The sequence below is a fragment of the Anopheles maculipalpis genome, chromosome 3RL (assembly GCF_943734695.1).
Source record: "Anopheles maculipalpis chromosome 3RL, idAnoMacuDA_375_x, whole genome shotgun sequence".
In the NCBI taxonomy this organism is placed as follows: domain Eukaryota; kingdom Metazoa; phylum Arthropoda; class Insecta; order Diptera; family Culicidae; genus Anopheles; species Anopheles maculipalpis.
In genome coordinates, this window is record NC_064872.1 from 20,915,399 (window position 1) to 20,938,850 (window position 23,452).

A 23,452-nucleotide genomic window follows, 5' to 3' on the forward strand; every position below is an offset into this window, starting at 1 on the left:
GAACACTATCGCTTTACCATCGATGAAACTAGTGCATTACGAGTGTGTCAGTTGGGCAATCGATTTCGGTTTCGATCATACGCTTTCACGCCCTTATTTTATTAACGAAAGGTTGTGAATAAAGTGCAACGAAAACGAACGAGGGTGTCCGAGTCCTTCACCGTACCAACCGTCATCTCACCTCGCCACGATTTTCCAATAATAATTCTGCCAATGTTTGCTACCTCCGCTACGCTGGCGATAGCGGACCGACGACGCACCAGCACGATGGAACCAGCACGAACGGATCATTTGCTGGGGCTGAAGAAGCAATGCAAGATGGGCGCCGGACTGGACACGATGGCAGCGATCGCTACGAGCGGCAAGTTTATGGTAAGTGATTTCCTTTTATAGTAACTTTTAATCCATCAATCATACGTACTAAACAGTGTTTCGCAAGTGTTACAAATGTTTCCCTCCCTTCCTCAGCAAAGTTTTCCCGTAAGGTGTTATTTAAAGTCGATTGAAGCCTAACACTTTCACCCTCTATCGCGATCACCAATCGCCACCGAGCGCAATTAATAACGCATTTCGAACGCATGATCGTGTTTTTCGTTTTCCTCCCGCCGGCGGCACACTGCACAAACCTCATCGACAGGAAAACGATGTGCCGGTGTTGTAACAAAACGGTATGCAACATAAATTATACGCGTTATGTGCACTGACACTGAGCAAACAACCACTACAAACGGGTACATGGCGCGAATCATTTAGCTCTAGTAGCATGATCACACTTCTAAGCACACTTCTTCACACACGGTCGTGCCACACTTTCACCCCGAAAGTGAACACTCTTCTTCGCTTCTTGGTGGTGAAGTGGTGTGCTCACTCGAACCAATTAATAAATTATCGTTTTATGCTCGTTGCAATCTTGTCACATAAATTATAGCGACAAGCAACAACAAAAAAAAGGAAAACCTCCCTATCGAAAGGTGTTTGTAGCGCCGCAAACCATTTTTGTGCTGTTTTTTCTGGCCGTTGCTATATAAAAGCCTTCAACAGATTGGAAGATAGGAGCTCATAGTGTTTGTCAGTGATTTTTTCTTTCGTGTATGCGGTTGATGCATGACGACAGCAGCAAGAGCGTTTAGTATTACACAGTATTGTGCTTATGATAGTTTTAATTAATTATTGATAAAAGTATGTTTGAACCATCATCGAAATTTTATGGATTTAACACTAATAACATTATGAATATACTATTTTCAATTGCATTGAAATTGAAGATTAATAATTTTTATAGCATTTTAAAACACTAAGGCACATAAGCCATAAACAAGATTCAAATTTTAAACAAAACTAAATTAATTCGATTTACATAATAATGCATCGTAATTTTCTTGATTCCTTTTCGAAGGTCCAGTAAAATATTCAACATGAGTTAATGAAATTAACATTCATGCTAAACAATGGCACTTTTCCTTGATGACATCCCAGTCACGATACACACTCAAGAAGGTTCAGTAAGCACCCTTTCAGGTCTCCTAAAATAAAAGCTTCTTTTGTGTGGATCATGTCAAATGTGTCACGGTTCAAGCCTAATCCAACTATTTTCACTCTGAGAACGCCTTCGAGAAGAGGAGAGGGTTTCCTATGTATTCTAACCACACTGGAACGTAAAGGTGTCCTTTTCAACAGCCAAATACATTTTTTTAAAAGGACAAAAGCATAATATTAAACCTCGCTTCCTAGGTGACAGAATACTTTCATCCCGGTGAGTTATGCTTAGGAAACAGAAAGAACGAAATGGTTCCTTCACATTTGTATGCGGAGCCCTTGTACAGGGTCAAACGTTTGGCGGGAAAACCCGGCACCAGCTGCAAGCTTTTTCTTTAATAATCTATTAATAACCATGAAAATATTAGAAGCACCCATGCAGCCGGTACCACCAGAAACACCCGAGACCCGACGGTCTGGTACAGAAATGGAAAACGTTTCTTTCCAGAAATCAGTCCACTCTGGCCGATGCCCAGCATCAGTAAATTCTTTTTGGCATGTTATGAGCATTTTGATCCTTTTCCGAAAATGGCCTACGTGAAAAGTGGCCACACACAAATAGTCACACATGCTAAAAGAGGGGGAGGAAGGGGGGGGGGGGGGAGGCTTCTGAGCGAAGTAACAGCTTACCGTACACCAAAACCTTTTTGGCCGAACATGTGTGAAAATGGGAAAGTAAATCCAGCATCTTTTCTCCACTCGATTCTGATAATACGGAAGGTTTCCTCAAATAAATAGCAGGCGCAAAAGGCGGTACGTCCTATTTTATACAGACGTTTTCGTATGAAATTATCATAAGCTGACTGCTGACCTGATCTGGAACATTTCCGTCGCAATCTGAGGGAAACTCTACATCAACAAAACCCCCATTCCATTGCTGGTGCTGAACATGAAGAGCTTTTCGCTTTTCGAGATCCATTACATGAGTGTCCGGGTCTGTATCTGATGTGACGTGTTCGGGGCAAAAGAATGATTAGATTAGAGGCCGGAGTAAATCCTGCTTCAAGATTCAAGTCAGCCATAACCAGCCTAGGACAAAGGATTTGAACGCACTCCGTCTGGGAAGTTGATGCCGATTTCGCCAATTATAGCACAGATTAAAGGCTGTACTGTACTGCGTGAATCACAAAAGACCGGCATTGGGGGCTTCTGTTTGTGTTTCTTTTTGTTTGGGTGAACAAATGCGCGAAGTAAAGCTTTCTTGCAGGATCTATACACAAGTGAAACTTTTGCCGTCAATAGATGAGATGCGGGAAAATGCGATTAATTCATATGGATGTGGGTGCTTTGAATTCGCATTCAGCAAAGGGATAAAGAGGTGAGAAAAGAAAAAGAAAGTAGCTAATTAGAAGTGTAAAAGTTTTGAAGTTTGAGTCTGAAAAAAAATCGAAAATTTGGCATCAATTCGTTTTGATTTCAATATTCAATTCGTTTTGAGTTTACTCTTAGCGGCTTTAGCTTATAATTTTATTATTTTATATCAACATAGCATAATAGACGACGGCCTGGCCGTATCACTTCGTTTAGATTCATGCAGTCAAAGAAATACTTTATAATTGAAAACTCACTGAAAAGTAGCTTAAAAGAACAAAGGTTTTTTCTAGACTTGAACCCATAAAGGTCGTGTGAGCATGCCCCAGATTCACCTCTTCATTATCGTACACGGCTATCGATCCAACCTCTCATGAGTGACGCTAGAGGACTAATAAGTAAGGTTCTCCTTCTCCTTTCTAGCAAAACGATCCTATGAACATGCAAGCAGAATTTCTATGCGGTCGTGTTCTATTTTTTCGTTAAAGAACTTGTAGAGTTTGCTATTAAGTACCTCAAACTACTCCCCAAATCCAATTTTTGGACAATATCAAATGGGAAAGTTTTCTCCTCTTTTCTTCTAGCATTGTATTGGATTGGTACACATGGTATTAAGAGCATTCTTATCTAACAGATTTACCCTTTTACCCCTGGATGTCTCTCCATGGACCAAAGCGAAAGAAAGGAAAAATAGTTGTCTAAGTGGTACATTTATTTTCCAACTAAACACGGCTCCCTTCTGCTATCGGACTGTTTCTGAACAGAGCACCACCCACTGATCCCAGTGCAGATGGTCGCCGATCGCTTTTTTATAATTACCGATACTGGGCATCCACTTCAACCTCAGCTCCTGCTTGTGTTTTACTGTGTGCTGTATAGGGTAGCAATGTAGCCGGTAGAATGCTTTCTAGCAATGTAACAAATTCCACCGATAAGTAAAATGCTCCGGATAAACGCCACGATACGACACGATAAATCAACCCTAATTAATGGTGGTACTTAAGAATGACGTCGGCTTTATGATTGAGTGCAGCGTTTTGTTGCCACTTCTGGGTTAGTAATGTGCAAAATGAAATAAATCAAATGGTATAAATTAATTCAATGAGCGGTACGGCTCGCGATGGACTTTATTGAAGGTAAGCAGTATAAAAGACTTTAAAAGAAACGAGTGTATCAATCGTTTCCAAAGAGGGGCATGTTATGTTTTATTTAAAATATGTCATCGATGTAGCTCTTTAAATCAGGAAGTATATGAAAGCAAATGTTTTTTTTTCTCTGCATTTACATCTACACCACAAACAACAAGGTGTCTCTTTTTAAACGGATTACCTTAGATGTAATGCTCTCAGAGCGGCGATCCAATGCGTTGAGTTGTTCGTTACGCTTACTAAATGGACTCACCGTCCCCTGAGCTCCCAAGGTGAGAACGAAGTTAATGGACGTTTTAATTGAAAACGATACTTAACAAGGCGATCGTTTACCATTTGCAACTCTGCATGTCTGCAGTGTGTCTGCACTGATGTCTGCCTCGCTGCAGCGTACCACCCTACTCGATGCGAAGTCTCGTCCCCGGGCGTGAGTGATTAGCACCTCGTGAAGCGTTAAACTGATTTCGCACGTGAGAAGATGATTTATGATGGATTGGACTTGAAAGAAATTGCATCACGAACTGCAACGGCGTGACAATTTGTTACCTGTCAGGTTGGTCCAGTGTTTCGGCTCGGTTCGGGTTTATGTTTATTGAGCCTCAGCACCAGCGTGCGTTTTTTTGTATAATTTATGTGTCAAAAAGCATGACGAGACATTGCTCAAAGTCAGCAGCACAGGTTGTGCTTACTGAGGAAGGAAGCAATGATTCATCCTAATGTAATTTCACTTTTCGCTTAAGTATAAGAAAATATTCTACCAGGTAAAACTACCTCCATAAAAAAGGGATGCACATTTATCTTGTGATAATTAAAAATGACCTTTTATCCGCGATAGGAATACTGATAGCCACAGGAAAAAAGGCGAATGGTGAAGGTATGATGTTTGCTTAATGGCGGGTAAGAGCATTTATTAAGGCTGTAATGATCGTCGGTAGATAAAAGATGTCGTTTACTACCCCTTAAATTATACTTTTAGTATTTCTTCACCTTTAGAACTCTTCTTCTGCAGTATATTCTGGTTTTCTTCATCTACTATCTATTTTTTATCTTCTTTCTATCTATCTTATACTTTTTTCTTCATTCTATTCTACTATATAGAGATATTTTTTGTTCCTATCTTTCCAATTATTATTTATTTTGGCAATTTGAAGTGTATTCTAATCCACTGTCTTTATTTGAGAATTTTGGTAACTACGTTTTATTATCTCTGTTTTCTGAGTATTTTAAAAAAATATATTGTTTTTTATTTATTTATAATTAATTATGACGGTCCAGTGCCGTATTGTTTAAATATATTGTTTATTCTATTTTTTTTATTCTTCTGGTTAATATTTTATTTTATAACATCAGTTTCGTTCAAAATTTTTTCGTTTTTCTAGCGTTTTTCTTTAAAAAATATCAAGTCTTCTTACAGATACCACACAAACGAACCCAAACTGAGCTAGAGCACACTCTCTCTTTCTCTAAAGCATGCTAAAATCATCAATTTGTCTAAGTAATGCAATTAGTTGATTGCTGCACACCAATCAGTAGAACCAACCAGTATGATAAATTGCATTAGACAGCCACTTTTGGACTACTGGAAAGACCTCTACTCTTCACCATTTCTGACATGGTGTTCGTCTAAGCATCGGTCTATTTTCATGCCATATGCCATCATCAGCTAGACAAGACAAAGAGCGCGTACACATTGCGTGTTTGCATAAACGCTAGCAAAGTGCACACATTCAATTCAATTTCTGGCGCTCGAAACGAATGCCCTTTTCGGGCGCGTATGACCTCCTGTCGCGCACTAGCACAATGTGCTCAAGTGACACGCCACCACCAAAGGATCGCTTGATTTGCGTGCTGACGAGTAAGTTATAAGAAAATTCCAAACAGACACACACACACACACAAGGACCGCACTACTGGTGCCTTATGCTAAGAGGTAAACAAATTACACAATATACAGTCTGGGAAAAGTGCATCCGTGCTCGGTCTGCTTTCTTCCCTTTTCGTATCTCACGGGTAGGAGAGATGCTGCTCTAGCGCATCCTTCGAATTCACGATCGCCTCCCGAGGATGTTGAAAATGCAGAAGGGAGCAGTAATGGAGGAGTAATTTATTTTCACTCAACGTTTGAGTCAAACCAACGGTAAAGTTTATTTATCGCACAGGACGAATGTATGGGTCGCCGCACAGGGAGAATATCCTGGCACAGCGTCTAAGAGTGTGTCTAAGAGTGTGTCTGGACACGGTTAAACAGTGCGGAAAATTTATGTTTCCTTCTACTATTGGTGCTAGGTTAGAGGTAAAGTAATTTCAAGTAGTTGGAATTCCGGTCGAATACTTCTCTGCTCCAAGTGTGATCAAATATTTGCTCACTTTGTTTGAAGGAGAATATATTTTCTCAGCAATTAAATAGAGTTTAATAAGAGAAAAGTCTAAGAATTTAAAAAATTCTATTCGTTTTGACTTAAAAGCAAAAACGTTCTTCAAATTCCGGCAACACTTTGATCGATGAGCCTCAAGACATCAATCTTTGTACAACCAACTGCAAGCCGATTAACCTACTCACCAACCCAATTAATTAAGTAAATTAGAAATTTCCCTTCACTCAACGCTGAGCCAAGTAAATGTTCGTAAATTTGTTCGATACGACCGGTTAGACCCAGCTTTTGAGAGTGATAATATTTCCATGAAAAGGTAGATATCCCCCAGAGTTGAGCTCAACCTATCACTGCCCGTATCATCGCTTCTTCACCAAAACACTCTCCAAAAGGATTTTACTGAGCACTAATGGTTTAGTGAAGGGAAAGTGCTTTTCCCATCGAGCAAAATGTTTGCGAAAAACACTCACAAACATTTTAGAGCGTTGGTGATGATTGCTCCACTTCGAGGTTGATAACCGTCGCGACGATGATGATGCTCGCGACGATGGTTGAAAATTCATTTGCACCGATGAACAACTCGGAAAAGGCCTGTTTGGTTGATAAATTTTTCACCATCCTTCTTTCTTACAAACACCCATACCCCCCTCCTCCTTTCCCTTTTGGATGGAAAATGCGCGTGCCCGGTTTTCAACGCATCGTCGCAAACCCCTAATCGCTCACCATCAACGGCAGACGCCGGGAATTTACCGAAATGGGTTTTGCCGTTCAAGTGGCGATGATGAATCCTGCTCGTGAGCCCGGTCTATCAACACTGCCGGGCCGGATTCTGGTGAAATGGAATCCATTAAATGGTAGTTTTTAAGCGTCCGGTAACCATCTGTCTGTCCAACGCGGACGGAGTGAACCAGTTGGCAAAACAACGGCCCGGTTTTAGTGGATCTGCTGCAAGATGTTACCGACGGGAGAAAAAAAGAGATTCTTCCGAAGAGTGAATGTCCGAAAAGCTTTGTGAATGGCCAGGGAGGAGCATTTGGCAGATGATACTAAATGCATGTTTTGAAGGTAAATTAGTGTGGTTTGAAGTGCATTTTTAGTATAACTTTTTTCGTGCATAGAACGTTTTAAGGATAATAGAGGGCTTAAACGAATTGTTTGTTTGTAGAATAAATGGAGGACTTGATTCAAACTTCATCTACATGGGAATTAATAGTACAAGTTATAGGCTCTTTCCGAAAAATATAACTTCAGTTAGCCTTTATGCGGAAGACCCAACATAAATGAGCCTTTAAAAAACAGAGAATTACCCTCTCCAAAGAATCAAAAGTTTCTTTTATCTGAAATCAAAAAAACAAAATAGATTAATACATCGAAAACAGCACAAACAAATCGATTGCTTGTGATATCTAACTAAAATTTCGAATAAATGTTACCCAAAATGGTAACATTTAATGGTAACAATGGCTCTACTTGAGAGGCGGTCCGGTAGAAAAAGACGACAGCGGTGCCAGTCGTCACACGTCAAAATCGTCGTTAAAATCCCATCCGAACCGTTCTCACGATAGTGAGTACTGGATTTGACTATCCAAATGCGTGGTATCAGCAAATCTTAGAAGCCATTAGATGACCGGCGTGACCTGGAACAAATGAAGAAATAAACGTTTATCAAGCAATTAGTATATATTTAGGCGTTTTTGAATCAGCTACATACAAACATGTATAATGATGATGGTTTGTCGTATCTTATAATCAGTGAAGCCAGTTTCTGTCTATTTAATCTCTCATTCAACATTTACCTCGCAACTCTTACTAATAATAAAAGAGCGTTTTTGCTGCCATTATAGCTGTGGGTTGCAAAGAAAAAATGAATATAGAATTGTCACCTGATTGCCGTTGATGTTAATGACTTTATCTTGCCAATCAGCATCCCAAGACGCCTATCCCTATGCGATATCAACCTCCGACCGAGCAAATAAAATGCATGTTTTTAGTAGAAAAACGCAATAAGTCCATTAAAACCTACATGACTGTTCTACAACATTATTCTCTTCTAGATTAAATGATCTCGTTTCTTCTCGAGACACAACGTACATGCAATAATGCATTAAACAATTGGACTGGAGAGGATAAAAAACGAGCAGCACAGCACGCTCTTCTTTAAATAGCTTCTTCTTTTTGTCATTAGTTTTGCTCGCGCCCACCCATAAATCATCCTGCAAACGAGCCACACGTACCGCAAATTTAGCGTTTTTAAATTCCCTCGCTGCATCATTACTCACGCTTTGGATATTTTATTTTCCTTCGCGCGCGCGCACACACACTACTGCGTACGCTGTGGGGCTGATTTGTCAGACACGGCACCATCCGGGCGCTCTTCACCCTACGCGTTTCTTCCTCATTTGCAATTGATCACTGTCGCCTGCAAAGTAACGTGCGCCCTAGACAAGGCGCAATGCGTCGCTGAAGCTGTTGTGCTGATTACGAACGCGTGTCCATTGAACGTTGCGTGCTGGAAGGCAGCAGCAGCGAATGCTGTCTTAATGCTTTTTTTTTTGTTGGCCGTCTGCATCGTTTGGACCAACGAGCATGGCTGGCAAACTCCTGGATCTGTGCAGTAGATGGGCGAAGGGCAAAGAATATGAAGCATTCTGCATTTTAAATTTAAGTGCCTTTCAATTGATTGTAGGCTCGTAGATGATCAGTAGATAAGCTAAGCCTGGAGACGAACCGTTCGAGTACCGAACTGGTTCACTGGCTCCCTCTTGTTAAAGTGTCGATAAAGAGAAGGTTCTTGAATGGAGCATGCTGCTCCCTAAGAAGCGTCAATATAGATTGAGTTCATTCAGCTTCAGAACCCTTCAGATGCCTTCCTTGAGCCAACAATCCATCCCGCAGTCAATCCAAATCCAAGTCCGATTGCTGATGCCGCATGACGCTGATGAAGATGATCGACCAGCAAGAACACACTGCTGCTGCCAGCCTGCGCTCCACCCGGGGAAGTGATTAATCAACCGACAATTAGTCTGCCCAGGACGGCGATATGTTTGCTTACGGTTGGGAGAAGATTATTAATTCAATCCAAGACGAAGCGCCCTCACGCCGCAGAGCTCCCCCACCCGAGAAAGTAGCAACATAAATTATAACAACAATGACAATCAAGGATATGTGCACAGCGAACCGATCGCGGGATTCCGCAGGCTCCACATGCCCATTGAGAAATTCATCGCACGTCAGCGGAATCACTGGGCGAAATGAAATAAATATTTATCGTTTCGATTCGCCATTCTGCAAACGCTGGACGGTCGGTTCCACTACGTACAGCACAATGGGTTGGACAATTGGAGCAGCGAAACATAGAAACCGAAACCAGAAGAGATCTCAATACGCAAAACGCGCTATTCTGCTTGTTCCCATAAATCATTGCCGTTGGGGATGTTTGGGGCGGGGAGGTGGCATGGAGAATTGCAAAGGTTCCCCGCACTTTGGCGCGGTGTAAACATTCCCAGGACGTCGACAAATCAATTTTGCTACAGATGGGATGGGATGCCGGTGCTACATGCACACACCGACGGCTAACGTTGACCGATGGTCGTTTGGGGGCGTTCGCCGAAAAGCTGTTGTCCCCAGCTGGTGCTTCGGGATGTTTGTTGTGTACAATATGGTTGCGATTGAGTTAGGTTAGGGATGTTTTAGTTATTTATTCTCTGAATATAAATAAATTGTTCACGATGAGATTTTTATTGCTAGTGCAAACTTCTAAGACATTTTTATAACACTATTGCAGTTACTAAACTTCTTTATAGGATTTAAATTAATTATGTTTCCAAGCTGAACTAAATAAAAATATGATATAAGTACAAGAACCTCACACACACAGCACTACTATATCTCCTACTTCCACCCTCGGGTGATTTATGGTACGTCGACACGAAATATTGTCCATTACAGTATGTAGTTAAAATTTATTGTTCTGTTCACAACGTGCTATAAAAATAGTGTTCACTCTCACGCTGCCACCTCACGGCTTCTAGCTTTATGAGGAACACACTTTTAATCGAAAAAAGCAGGTGCGTATGAATTGTGTCGTACAAGAGCAATTGGTTGCTTTTAATGGACGATAAAAATCTTCATCCTCCAGGGTGTGCGCCCGTTCAAGACATGTTGATCTTTCGTTCGAACTTCCATCCGACCAACACTAATCGCACACAATGTAGAACCGCCGGCGTGGCGTGGCAATCAGGCGGCAGTTCGGTTCGACATCCGTGCAAGCCACTGATGAATGCGTTTATTGAATGCGTACCTTCGACGATCACGATTGCAATCAGAGCATCGGCAAACAACCTCTTCGGTTCGTTTTTTATTTTTCGCACCCATATGCTTGCCTTTCCTGCCCTTCGAATCGTCCACGACCTCAGTCGGAACAATCAGTCAAGATGGAGCTGTCCGAATGCGGGGTAATTTATTTATCTCGCACGCGCTTGCTTGGTGGCTTGCATTTGCATAGTTTATTGCATCTTGTTGTCATGTTTGAGATGGGAATATCCCTTTCGGTATTCGCAACCCGGTGTGGTGCGTCTACGTTGACTTCACTCCACCTTCTAGTACATAAATAAATGTCCAGCACGATAGGAAGCGATGGAGGTTGAAGTACGTTTGCCACTATTAGCGCCATAATGTCACGCTTTAATTTGTTGCATGCTTTTCTTCTGAATAGAATGCAATTCAAGATGCTAGGGAAAGCAGCATGAGATCCGAGCGTAAAATGGAATGGGATGAAGAGCAATGAATTTTGAACGTGCAACAGAATGGAGATTTAGTAATGGAAAACTTTGTAAGGGGGGTTAAGGATTCTTCAGTATTAGTAAACCCTATTGAAAAAATCTACACAAATCTGCCAAATAAGCCACTACTAAGGTAAATTTGTATTGGAAAACCCCTAAGTAGTGGTTATTAAGGTAATTTTGTCAATAGAGAAGGCTGTGCTTGAATTGGAGATTGATTTCATGTGGTCATAAGACAAATCATGGCGCAAGTGCTAGACAACCTTTATGATGTTTGAGTCTTTTAGAAATACTTCTCTTATATGACTTATAAAATCCTCAGCGATTGCATGCACCTTAAAATGATAAGTGATCGCTATTGCTGGTATTGTCAAACTGCTCTCAAACATCCAAACATCTATCAGATATCCAGACTCTTCATAAATCGCATGTTATCTGTGAAGAAGATGTGAATCATTTTATAACTGAGTTTTACACCACTGATCTTCCACAAAACAATTCTTGATACTATGATGATCTTAATGACTTTAGCAAGGCGTTTTAGCTAGATCACAGATCAAAACCTTCTGGTGAACATAGGAACAAAAGTAAATAATTCGCAGCGGACAAAACAACAAGCAAAAAATCCATCTACCAGTCTCCAAGCCAGCAAAATAAAAAAATCACACCATTTTTATGGGACCTGATGAACTTCAAATCTATGAAGAGGTTTTAAGTGAAGCCATATCCTGTTCAGGACTACGTTGAAATTGCACACAAAAATATGACATCTTCACAAGCGCATTTGATTTGTAAATCAGTTGATCTATGAGATAATACTCCAATTTCTGAGGTAGCTAATTTTATTTTATAGCAATACAGTCTGGCCTTCGTTTACAACTAAAAATAACCGTGAAATGCTCAGCATCCAGATGAATTTCCTGTACTGTTTCTAGAAAGCAGTGCAGCATACAGCAGAGTGTTAAAGAATCATCTTGACTTCTCCAATACATTCAATAAAGAATCTGAATCACCTATCAGTGATAACTTCATAGCATGTTCTTTGTAATGAACTTTGGTTAGGTAACAACCTAGCGAAATATGACCAGGAAGGTTATCTCATGTATCGATTTGAGCCTGGCGCCACAAGTCTTCCCACTTAATATTCATAAATGATTGAAACTGTATGCTTTCACCTCCAGAATAGTTTATTCGTTTAAAGGTCTAGAGCTAACAGTAGCATTAACTCGTCTGACAACTCTATCGTGACGTCAAACATCATTTTCTTCGCTGCGCTGTGCATCTTATGATAGTTTATATCATCCCGGAACCTCATACAGCAAACAAAAAAACAAGCTTATTAAACCTTCAACTCGTTGATTCGTTGCATAATGTATCCTTGGGACTTTAATAAGCAGCACAACCATACCATAAAAATACTTGACACATTAAAGCACAATTAAAACGTCTACCAGCAAGTAAATTGAAAGTCGTAATACAAAACGGCCGGTTTTATGCATTCCTATTTGCGAATGCAACATCAATTTGCATGTCTCGATGACTGGCTGCAAAACTGCGCCTCTAGACACATCAAATCATATTCACCGGATGGCACGAAACAACCATAAAGCTTATTTATTCGCGCTCGCTAACGGTATCGAAGTAATAGCTCAACCCGCTAGCCGTTCGTGCCTTATGACCCCCTTATTGCAAAACACCGATCGCGACTTGCTCGATGCAGTTTGATCGACGCAATGACCACCGGCGAAGTTCTACATTGATGCATCCATTTGATTGATTTGCTATCTGTTGGGGGTGAGGTAGCGCACTCCGCCTACTCGGTACGCTAAATTGATTACGGTTGACATCGCTTCCTGCTACCGAAGCTACCGAGCACGGGCTGGCTACCCAGCAGCAATAGCCGATGCAATCAAACTGCATCGGGTGCAATAATCTTGAACCCGTGTGTGAGTGCTTCTGCCTTTCCAATTCGCGCAAATGTTGCACAGTGAATGGTCCAGAAGATTTACCTAATTGACTGATGGCCCGTAAGTTCATCAGAATTGTAATTCCCTGGTCGCTGGGTTATTAAACAGCTCACAAACACTCACTCCAAAAAACGTCCTTAGGTAATGGACCCTCAAGACAGTGGAATTTCGCGCCGCATTGCTCGCAACTATCATTCGCTAGTCGCCAGGGAAGGACAAAATACTTCAACCAACTCAAGCTCTACGCAAAATCGACTACCATTTGGTCTAGTTGTTGGGCTCATGGGATGAACAAGGCCCGGATGCACGAACTGTCAATACGCATCTAGGAAATGGATTCTGTCGTTGGCCGGGGTCCAGATGCATAGCGTTGGGTATTGAGTGCCCGACCGCTCACTACACCACTACAGCCGAACGTTTTGACCTAAATACATAAAAATTAACTGCCAGAGATAAGAAGAATTTATGGAGTTAGATTTTTTTTCCTCCGTTTTGCTTTGCCGTGCTGGTGTTCGTACGGTTGCACTTCTGAACGTTGTCTGCTATTACTGGCGGATAGATCTTCTATAGGACCTTTTCGCTGTAGGAAGGGATTCCCACTTCCTCAAATGAACTTGAGAGGGTTACCCTAATGCGCGCAAACACACACACACACACACACATATGGTTTGCTGCTGGATGATGAGATTTGTTTTCGCTTTCCGCTGCAACGATGCGCGCCCTCAACGGGTGCAATGTTTAATAGCTTTGCGTTTGTCTGATGCGTTGCTGTTGAGCTGTGGTAGAATGGATTGAGAGCATAACTAAACAGCGTTAGAGAGGAAGAACCAGTTTTTCGACATGATGATAGGAATGGTACCCTAACCCGCGTGTGTCAGAGTGTCAGAGGTCAATAATTGACCTGATTTAGGGATGCGCTTCTGTTTCTGCTTCCTCGTGTGGCGTATGGATGTAGATTTTTCAGACTTAAAGCAAATAGATCAGGCGTCAAGATTGATTCTTGGAAGACCTTTTTATACTGCACAGAATATCTACGCAAAAGCATCACAAATAAAGAAGTTTGAAATATTAACAAACATAGAGAGAGGAGAACCTCATAATCCCTATTTTATTATTACTATTCTTGCTGATGGAAAACCCTATTGATATGAGAGGACTTAAACATCGAATAAGTGATATATATTTTATTCTGCAATGAAAATTAGTGCCTTCTTCATATGCGATGTGCTCTAGACAAGGATTTAACTCAGACCCGAGTGTGTTGCTGAATCCATGCGTTGTCAGTTATACTATTCCAGACTCACCAACTGTACAACGTTGGCCCACCAATATTAACAACACCATTCTCTACCTCTCACATCTAGTGTGCAAATAATTACATATTTTAGCATAAAAACTTCCCTCTCTCTCTCACACACGCATACACACGTCCTCCATCTTGTCTCACAAAAATCAAATCCACCCCCAACAGCCTCCATATCAAGCCGTTAATATTATTACCATTATCTAACCCTGTTCTAATGGTACATCATCAGCCCGAATGATGTCGCTTCCTAGCGCGATTTGTGCTTAAACGTGTGTCTGCCACCATCGTAAATGTCCGACCAAAGGCCAAAGAAGCATCAAGCAAGATTCCGGAATGGATGTATTCCGACAAGAAAATAAAACAAAAACAAAGCAAACGGCATAGCAAATCATAAGGACCACACCGGAACGGTTTTTACAACGTTCACCATGAAGCCGGACCCGTAAAAGTATGAATTATTCCCTTTAAAACGGTTCTAACGCCTTCATTTTCAAATGGTCGGCCGATCTTTTATGACGTTCGTGCCTGGACATTCCCAGCGTGTGACGCTGTATGTGCCCCTACGATGTGGTTGTGTTTTATGAGGGCGAAGATGAGTTGTTTGTTGTTTTATACACCCCGTATTTTTTTTGTGTATCGCAAATAGACTGGCTTTAGGTTACATCCGGCATTGGGGACAGGTAAATTAAAGGTTACGAAAATAGAGCTCCAGGTAGCCTTTTCTTTTAAAGTCCAAAAACCAAAACTAAAAGACCGTTTCTTCGATCGCTTACTTTTCTGGCAAGAGAACTTACATCGCTCTATCGCAGCTCAATTAATTATAAAACACTTGATTGTGAAGCAACCTACCAAATTAATCACTTCTTTTCACTTTCATTCATCTACTGGAAGGAGAAATCCATCAGGATGCTTTTATTAATTTCACTCCACCCAACCAGGTGCGTACCTTCCGTGTTTCCGTAGTTCGCGACTCGTTTCCTTCGCTTCCTGGTGGTCCATTCATTTCCTTCCACCAAGTGACCTTCGCGAAACGATTCTGCCTTGACTTAATAAAGATTAATGATTGACTTGATGGTACGGCTCGGATAACTCCCGGTTTGAATTTTTGCACGATTAATTCAACCCTAGAACTTGAGGAAATCGGTGGATGAGCGCTGCAGTAGTTCTTGCACTTCCCGGAGGCTCTGCTGTGAAGCTGAGGAACCTCACAAAACGTATGAATTGTGGCATCGCGTATCGCATGTCTGCGATCAAGTATGGTAAATGTTTGCAAATATTAATGGATGTATTGTTGTTAAACATTCAATTGTTTATGAGTCGCAACGATCGACAGCGGTCAAGAAAGGAGTAATGTAAACAAAATGTAATGTGTTTTTATGTTTCAGTTCTTATACTTTGTAAACATTAAATGAACATTTATAGGATAAATAAGCAAGATTTTTTTTAATGCAATAATTCATTGCCTCGAATGCAAGCATCGTTTTACTTTTTGATCGTACAAATCAGACAAATGGTTTGTTTAAACTTCAAATAATTTATTCTACATCTCTCATAAAACAACGGAATCAAACAATTGCATACATTCTGGCGTCGCTCTTAACTCTTTCTTCACAAATCAACTACAATTAATCTTATACAGTTGAAAACGATATTGATTACGCGTGATCTGGTTATCTTTTCAAGAATAACTAGCCACAGACTCAGCCAACGCTATCGGGTACATGATAAGTGATTTCATGATGTCAGCAACAACATCGAAACAAGCTGAAGAAGGTCCTCGCTTTGCCAGCGTTCCACACGCTTCATTCATGCGTATGAAATCGCTACGTCATCGATCGCTTTCGGCCATTTAGAAGGCGAGAAGAGGGTCCTTCTATTTGCAGCACAAAATTGAGCGGAAAGCTGAATAGCTGACTTGACTTTTGCCCATCACCAAGCCCAGGGCCGCCGATCCCGGAGGCTGTCCTTCAAACTGGCGCTGCGTGTACTTTAAAACTGGAAATAATAAATGGATTAATGCTGTAACTGAAACCCACCATTTAACCCTCACCGCTCTACCACACCGCGGACAGGGGCGCCAGCGCCCAAGGATCACTTTCCTGTCAAACACTCTCGCTCTCCGAACAGTTTGTTCGGTCGGTCGCAAATGCAACCATTTCTTTGGTCCTTCTGGATGGGTTGGGGAAGCGCAAAGGAACCGAGTGATTGATGATGTTTGGTCAAGAGGAACGCCGGAAACTCGCTGTGTGCGTTGTGTTGGCGCCCGCGCCAGCGATATGTTTATTTTTTGCTTCGTCCGTTCGTCTCTTTGGCGTCGCGCAAAATTTTGCCAAAGACCAGCATTAACGAAAAAACACCCCCAAAGTATGATTTCTTTTTTTTTTTTATTTGCCCTCCCGAATTTCAATTACGTACGACGTATTTTTACCCCACACCGGAACCTATTTTTCATCACTATCGGAAAAAGCGAACGCCGAAGCTAATCATGCGTTCGCCGAGAGCTGTTTGTGGTCTTCGCACTGTCTGATGGAAAAAAATCCTTCGATTAATACTGTTTACAGAAGCCCCGACTTTGGGGGATGGAAATCGCGTCGCGTTTGTCAGCGAGAAAAATAAGAAGGATGCAGACAAGTGCGTAATGGCTTTTAGTGGCGATAATGTGCCTAAGAAGAGGCTCGCGCCTGGCGTGCTATTTTAAGCTCGTTCCTCGTCATCTTGCTATCTGTTTGATTCAAACGCACATCAATTGACGGCACCGTAGTGTTAATCCTCGACATTTTTTGACGCTATGAATTGTAGCCGATGTGGCATCACACTAAAAATAAAACCCAAATCAGTAATGGATCCCTTCCCCTCTTGAGAGCGTGTGAGCGTTGTTTTTCACCTTGGCTTTTAAATTCAATTTCTCACCTTACCACCTTCAAATCTCACCACAAACAACGACGATCGGGTTGACAATGTGTGGGGGCGAAAAAAAGGAAGGCAAAAGGGTGAAGGCTAGGAGGAGTCGGAAAGGAGTGGAAAACAACGCACGAATCGCGCGCCAGGCATCTTTGCGTGCTTTGCGCTTTCCTTTCGCATTCAACCGGAATGATGAATGAATGGTTGTGAAGTGAAAATCCCGTCTTTCCGTTTTTCTTTTCTTCGTGTTTCCACTGCATTGTACCAGACAGGATGTGAGGAATGACATTCTTCTTCTTTCCTTTATTTTGGGGTGTCATTACATGAAAACGCCAACCGAAAGGGAAACGATTTTTCATCTCATTGCTGGGATGAATTTTTCAAGACAGAACAACAACAACAAAAAACAACGACAAAACGACGATCGTTTTGCTCGATGTGACTTCTACTTTGCTACTGCTACTGAACGTGTATAATATGGTTGCTTGCGTGTTTTATCAGTTCAGCTCAGTGGCGAAGAAAGGTGGCAATAAATTAGACGAAACAATCGGCATTAAGCCGCAGGAATGCTTAGATAAAATGTTAAAATGCGCTTAAACTAAGCCCGGATTATGCGTGTTGACGGTTTATTGAGAGGTGCACATTATTGTTATTGGAGCAAGGCTCCTTCAAACGCTGGTTTGAAATACTGTGTTCGAAATGTAAGGTGATATTGGATGTCAAATTTCGCGCGCCAAAAGAAGCCCTTCTTCTTCTTCATCTTGGCTTAACGACCTCTAAGGTCACGCCGGCCATCGAAATGACTTTCTAGACTGCCGAAACCACGTAGTTGGATAGTAAGTCCACAGTGCGGAGGGACGGTGCGAATGGCATTTGAACCCCGGTCCTGCCCATTGAAGACCGGCGCCGCTGTCCTTCGTCCGTTATTGGTTTCTTGTTTTAAGTTTAAGTCGGCAGCCGGGAGCAACATATGTTTACAAATATAAGATTTATGCTGCATAATTAGCTCATATAGATTTAAAATTGTTTTTCGTATAGTTTTAATGTAAATTAAATAAGTGATTGTCGTTTATCATGCGGAGTGCCTACTTGTAGGCGCTCTGATATATGTTTAGAGAGTACCAACTCTACTGACAAAATCTATATAAATTTACCAACTAAAGCACTACTGATGCAATTTTGTTTTGAAAAATCCCTCAGCAGTGGTTTTAAGGCAGTTTTGTCAATAGGGAAAACTTTAAAGTTTTATCCATTTTATTGCAAGCAATGATAAATCTCTTTTCAAATCCGCATGATCCAAAACCATAAAAAGCACCTAATTAATCCCGCAAGCCAAGCTGAGCTCTTGTAATCGACCGCATTCAAACCACATCCTTAATCACAACCACACTCACTTAACGATCACGAATGAAACTGTCGTAAATGCCCAAGCAATCGTTTTACAATTGTCGCTCGCAACCACAAAAACCTCCCCATTTCTGAAAGCTTCAGCTCCTTTTGTCTACGCCAAACTAGCTTCCATCATTTGTCAAGGCGTTAATTTGGGGCCCTGATTACGCTCGGCTAGCTTTGGCTGGCTTTATGGAAATCGCATCGAAAAATCGGAATCCTCTTATCGCTGAAAAATGGTACCAACCGCAGGGAAAATTAATGCTAACGCATAACAATAAAATTTGTCACCAGCATGTGTCGAGCTGTCAGTCAACGAGTCAAATCGGCAATCGGTTTGCCGATGCTCCACCGCATTCCCCATCGGGATGCCGCCTGTTCCCGTTCCCGTGGCAAACGAAAACATCATTCCCTAAATGAACATTCAAATCCACCGGCTTTAGCGGGTGTGGGGCGGCGGAATGTGACTAACTGATGTTGGGGGGATTTAATTTATGCTTTACGCTATGCGTTGCTCCCCAGTAAGAGGCGATCTGCGAGAGAATAGAGTGCAGGGAGAGGGAAAATTATGGCCGACGCGTGATACAAATTGGATATGAATTTTCAATTCCGCTTTGATGTCGAGGGTGAGTTTTTCTTCTTGCTTTCAATGCCACCCAGTGCGTAGCTTTTTGGAGTGTTTATCACACAAGGACTTTATGCGAAGAACAGATAAAAGAAAGAGTTCAATAAGAAAATAGTAGTATTAATTTTGCTTTAAAGTTACTTGAAATTAATCTTTGCTTTAAAAAACAAGTGTCCAAAAATTGTAAAATAAATTTCTACTCAGCACAACGTATCCCACACTAAAGTAAATAAGTTTCCTTTTTGTTTTAAAATTGCTAAAAAATATTAACTTATGGCAATCTGCTGCTAACTGCCATAAAATATGAATCCTAATTTTCTATCCCACGCACAACACACGGAAGCAATAAATAAGTTACATTTGAAAAGCCCCTAATGTGCTTTCACCGCATACATCTCTGTCTCGTTTGCGGTATGGATTCGATTTCCTGTTTGCCACACATCATCAGCTTCATTTACGGTTTCGGTATACCGCTTTTCCATCCCGAACAACCCGTGAAGTTGTCGGGCGTGTATTGTCGGTAAGGAAAACGTTTGCTTGTGCTGCACTGGCATCGCCAGTAGCAGCTGCCACCATCAAAATGACACAATTGTAATTAACTACATGACAGTTCCATACGACCTGCCTAAGTCCCTCGCTCGAAGCCGCCATATCGTGGAGGCGTTCCCTGGTAGGTCGTTTCCGTCTCCGACGCCAAGTAGGGGCGATAAAAATGGGCGAACAAATTGCCGCTTACCGGGTGACGGAATCAGATTCAAATTTTTGACAGATGCTGCTGCGCGTGCTGACAGCTCACGATCGGCCGTTAAGAAGGCACGGTGGCCCTTAAACTCACCACGATCGAACTTCGAAAGGGCCAACCTTGTGAGGAGTCTTGGGTGAATTACAATGTGGGCGTGATCCGCTGTTTTCCAGGGAAAATCGGACAAATCCATTTCGTACTCCTGCGAATCGATCGTGTAATTAACGGTCGACACGATTTCGATTTAAAATGTCCACTCAACCTATTGTTCGCTTTGGCTTCGTGGCGTCGACCGTTAGACCAGGATTGTGCGTATAGTGAAGGGGTTATTTTTATAAACTCCCTCCGTAATCTCATTCAAACTGACCGTTGCAGTTCTGTTTTATGAGTGGAAATCTGTCTCTCGCACTGCAAAAATCGAGACTTAATTTTCCATTTCACGCTGTCTCTTTTATGCTTACTTTTGCACCCTTATTTTCGTCACATCTGTCTATTTAAATTTTGTTTTTTTTTGTGCTCCTTTTTCCTTTTGTACCCGCTTCTTTCTGCTTGATGCCTGACGGCAAGTGAACGGACACTTTTGCCGCTGTCTGGCGTTTTCCGCGAGGGCGAAAAACACAGAAAATACGTTAACGGCAACTTTGTGATCTGTAGTCTAGGGATGAGAGACATCAAATTCTACGGATAGGGGATGGACGACATTCAAATTTCGGTGTTGCTGTCGAGCTTTAGCAGCAAGGGAGGGAAAATCGCGATAAAAAAAATGCCGGCATTAGCCTTTGTCAAGGTCATCGCCCGTTTCTCTGTTAGCAATGTATGCGCAAGGTTGTGAGAAAAAGGGGTGCAAAACAGGTGGGTGGAAGGCGGATGCGGTAATGGTTCAAATGGAAATTCGTTTTGCAAATCTCGTTTGAGACCAGGGATTTCCAAAAAATAAACCCATGGAAAAATGTTTTGAACGTGACAACTTAAGTAGATTAATTTTTATTTTTGAGAATTTGCACGAACAAATCTCAAATACCGCGTGAATGTAAAATGTAACAAAAGAAGCCTATCAAATATTCGTGCTCTCAAGAGAGAAAATAACACGGAAATCAACCAAACTTTGGCAAACTAGATAAAAATGCCATTTATTTTCATCAAGTGGTTGGTAAATCTCGCAACACCACAAAGCACGTTAGCGAGTACCATTTTTGTGATTGTGCCACGCTGCGTTTCAAGACCGCCCAAACAGCCCAGCCGTGGCGCGAAGCGAAACGAGACAGACATGAGTTTTCAAAATAAACACACACTTTTTCGATCATATAAACAACATTCTTCTGCCCTGCTTGGTACCGAAGAATGGTGCCTCGATTGATGCATTTTCCAAGATGCGGTTTTTCCATTCCAGCGATTTTTCACTGTTGCTCTGGGCAGGCAGAGGCTGCCGAGTAAAAGGGCCGGCAAAAAGGGGTTTGTTAATGCTCGGTACGGATTTTCCCTCCTGCGCGTGTAGCAGAACTCACGCAAAATGAGTGACATGTGTTGCTCGTTCACTCTTTTTCTCTCCCTTTTTTTGGTTTCATTTTTTCATAAGCGAAGGAAGATGATCATTCGTTGTTGTGGACAATTGCCCACTGAAGGTTTCAACTTAATATGTTTTGAAAATATTTATCCTTGCGAACTTGTATTTATTGTATTAAAAGATATAGAATTGTAGGGTTAGAATAACATTTTCAGGTGTTGATGACTTGACAAGAAAATAAAAAGAAAATTTGTTTGTTTGACATTTATTTCCTTTGTAAAATGTTTGCCTTAAGGATCATATAAAATCATTTTTCTCACATTCTGAAAAGCTTCTCTTTTGCTTTCTAGCTAAGAAATAAAAATCGCTTAAAAATTTGTACACAATTGATTCAAAATTTCAAAAAGGATATCAAAGCAGAATTTAAAAATTCTTTGCATAATGAATCATAGAACAAAAAACTAGTTTATATGGGTAATTTAGTTGTTTAACGTGCTTTAATTTTTCAATACATTCTTCAATTTCGATATTTTTGTAGGTATTTGATCCTTTCATTTGATTTCTTTTACTTTTTGTCAGTAAAACCCATCATATGTTTAATGATTATACCAATGCTTTTTGTATTACAATTTGTTTTTATCTGTTATAACTTCATATTTTTATTTATTTTTCTTTGTTTTTTCAAATTATTCAAAACAAACGTAGAGTTGATTTTTCATTTGTTCGGTTTATTCAGTGTTCATCTATTTCGTTTTTTTTTGCAAGCCATAACGAAAGGTTAGACTTTTTCTAAAATTCTTATTCAATTAATATTTCCATTACAACTTATAAGAAAAATTTTATATAAACAGAATAATAGAAAAAAGTTCTAATTTTACATCTACCTCTCCTTTTTTGGCTCTCTCTTTCTAAACCCGAGTCACTCACCGAGAGATGCAATCGCGTTCGGCCAAACTTCGTAAAAACGAAATCAGCTCGCGCACCGCACACGTGGCTTTGATGCGTGCGTCTTAGAGCACCCGGCGCATACCGCTTTTCAACGCGTATCGCTCAGTTGACTCGCAGAAGTGCAATCGGCCGGGCGTGTGTGTGCCGCTTAGCCGTTTTATCCATCTGAAGGTGCGTGCGTGCGCGCGCACATACCACAAAACTATTCCCGCCACGCTAGAGGTTCGGTCGACACTCAAAAAGGTTCATTTAAATAAGTTGGCACTAGTACCGCCAACCCGACAGTTGCATTCAGATCGTCGGGCGTATAGATTGATACCTGATTTGTCCAGTGTTTGCGCACGTTTTAGCGGCTCCGGCATAAAATACAGCGACCAAAAAGCCCGGTGCCGCGATAAGCGAAATATGATCCCAATTTGGGGTGGCATAGGAATTGCCAATATTTACAGACCAGAAATTAAACCATTTCCACTCGCGTCAACCGAGACGAGTAATCGCTGCCCGCCGATTGGAATTTCATAACGTGGTGGAAATGTGACGAACCGGATGTGAGTGAGAAGTGAGATTTTTGAGTGATTTTTTCATGGGAATACGCGTCACCACCCCTGTCTCGATCAAGTGAAGTGTTCGGAGCAGCGGAAATATCTTCGAAATTTAGAAACGAAGGATAAGTAGTTTCGGCGGTCCCAGATTTTGTTCGGTGCCTGGAGAAGAAAATTAACATAGTTGCCAAAGTCGAAAGGTGTGCTCGGTTTAGTGTGTGGATGTGTATCCATAAAGTGTGTTCTTTTTAATTTGCATTTTTTTTCCCGCCATCTGTTTGGTGTGTTTGTGTGAACGAGTGTACGTGTGTTATATCTTTTTGGCTATCCCATGCGGTCAGGATGGTGATGGCGATGGGTGAAATGTGGATTTAATACGG

The 23,452-nt window shown here is 41.4% G+C and overlaps 1 protein-coding gene across 1 annotated transcript in view; it reads left to right on the plus strand.

Annotated features, from left to right (window-relative positions):
- The first annotated feature begins 213 nt into the window (after window positions 1-213).
- LOC126564029 (uncharacterized) overlaps window positions 214-23,452 on the plus strand; it is a 72,833-nt gene continuing 49,594 nt past the window's right edge. The window contains exon 1 of the mRNA XM_050220932.1: window positions 214-372. Within this exon, the coding sequence (XP_050076889.1) occupies window positions 214-372 (159 nt within the window). The remainder of the gene's footprint in view (window positions 373-23,452) is intronic.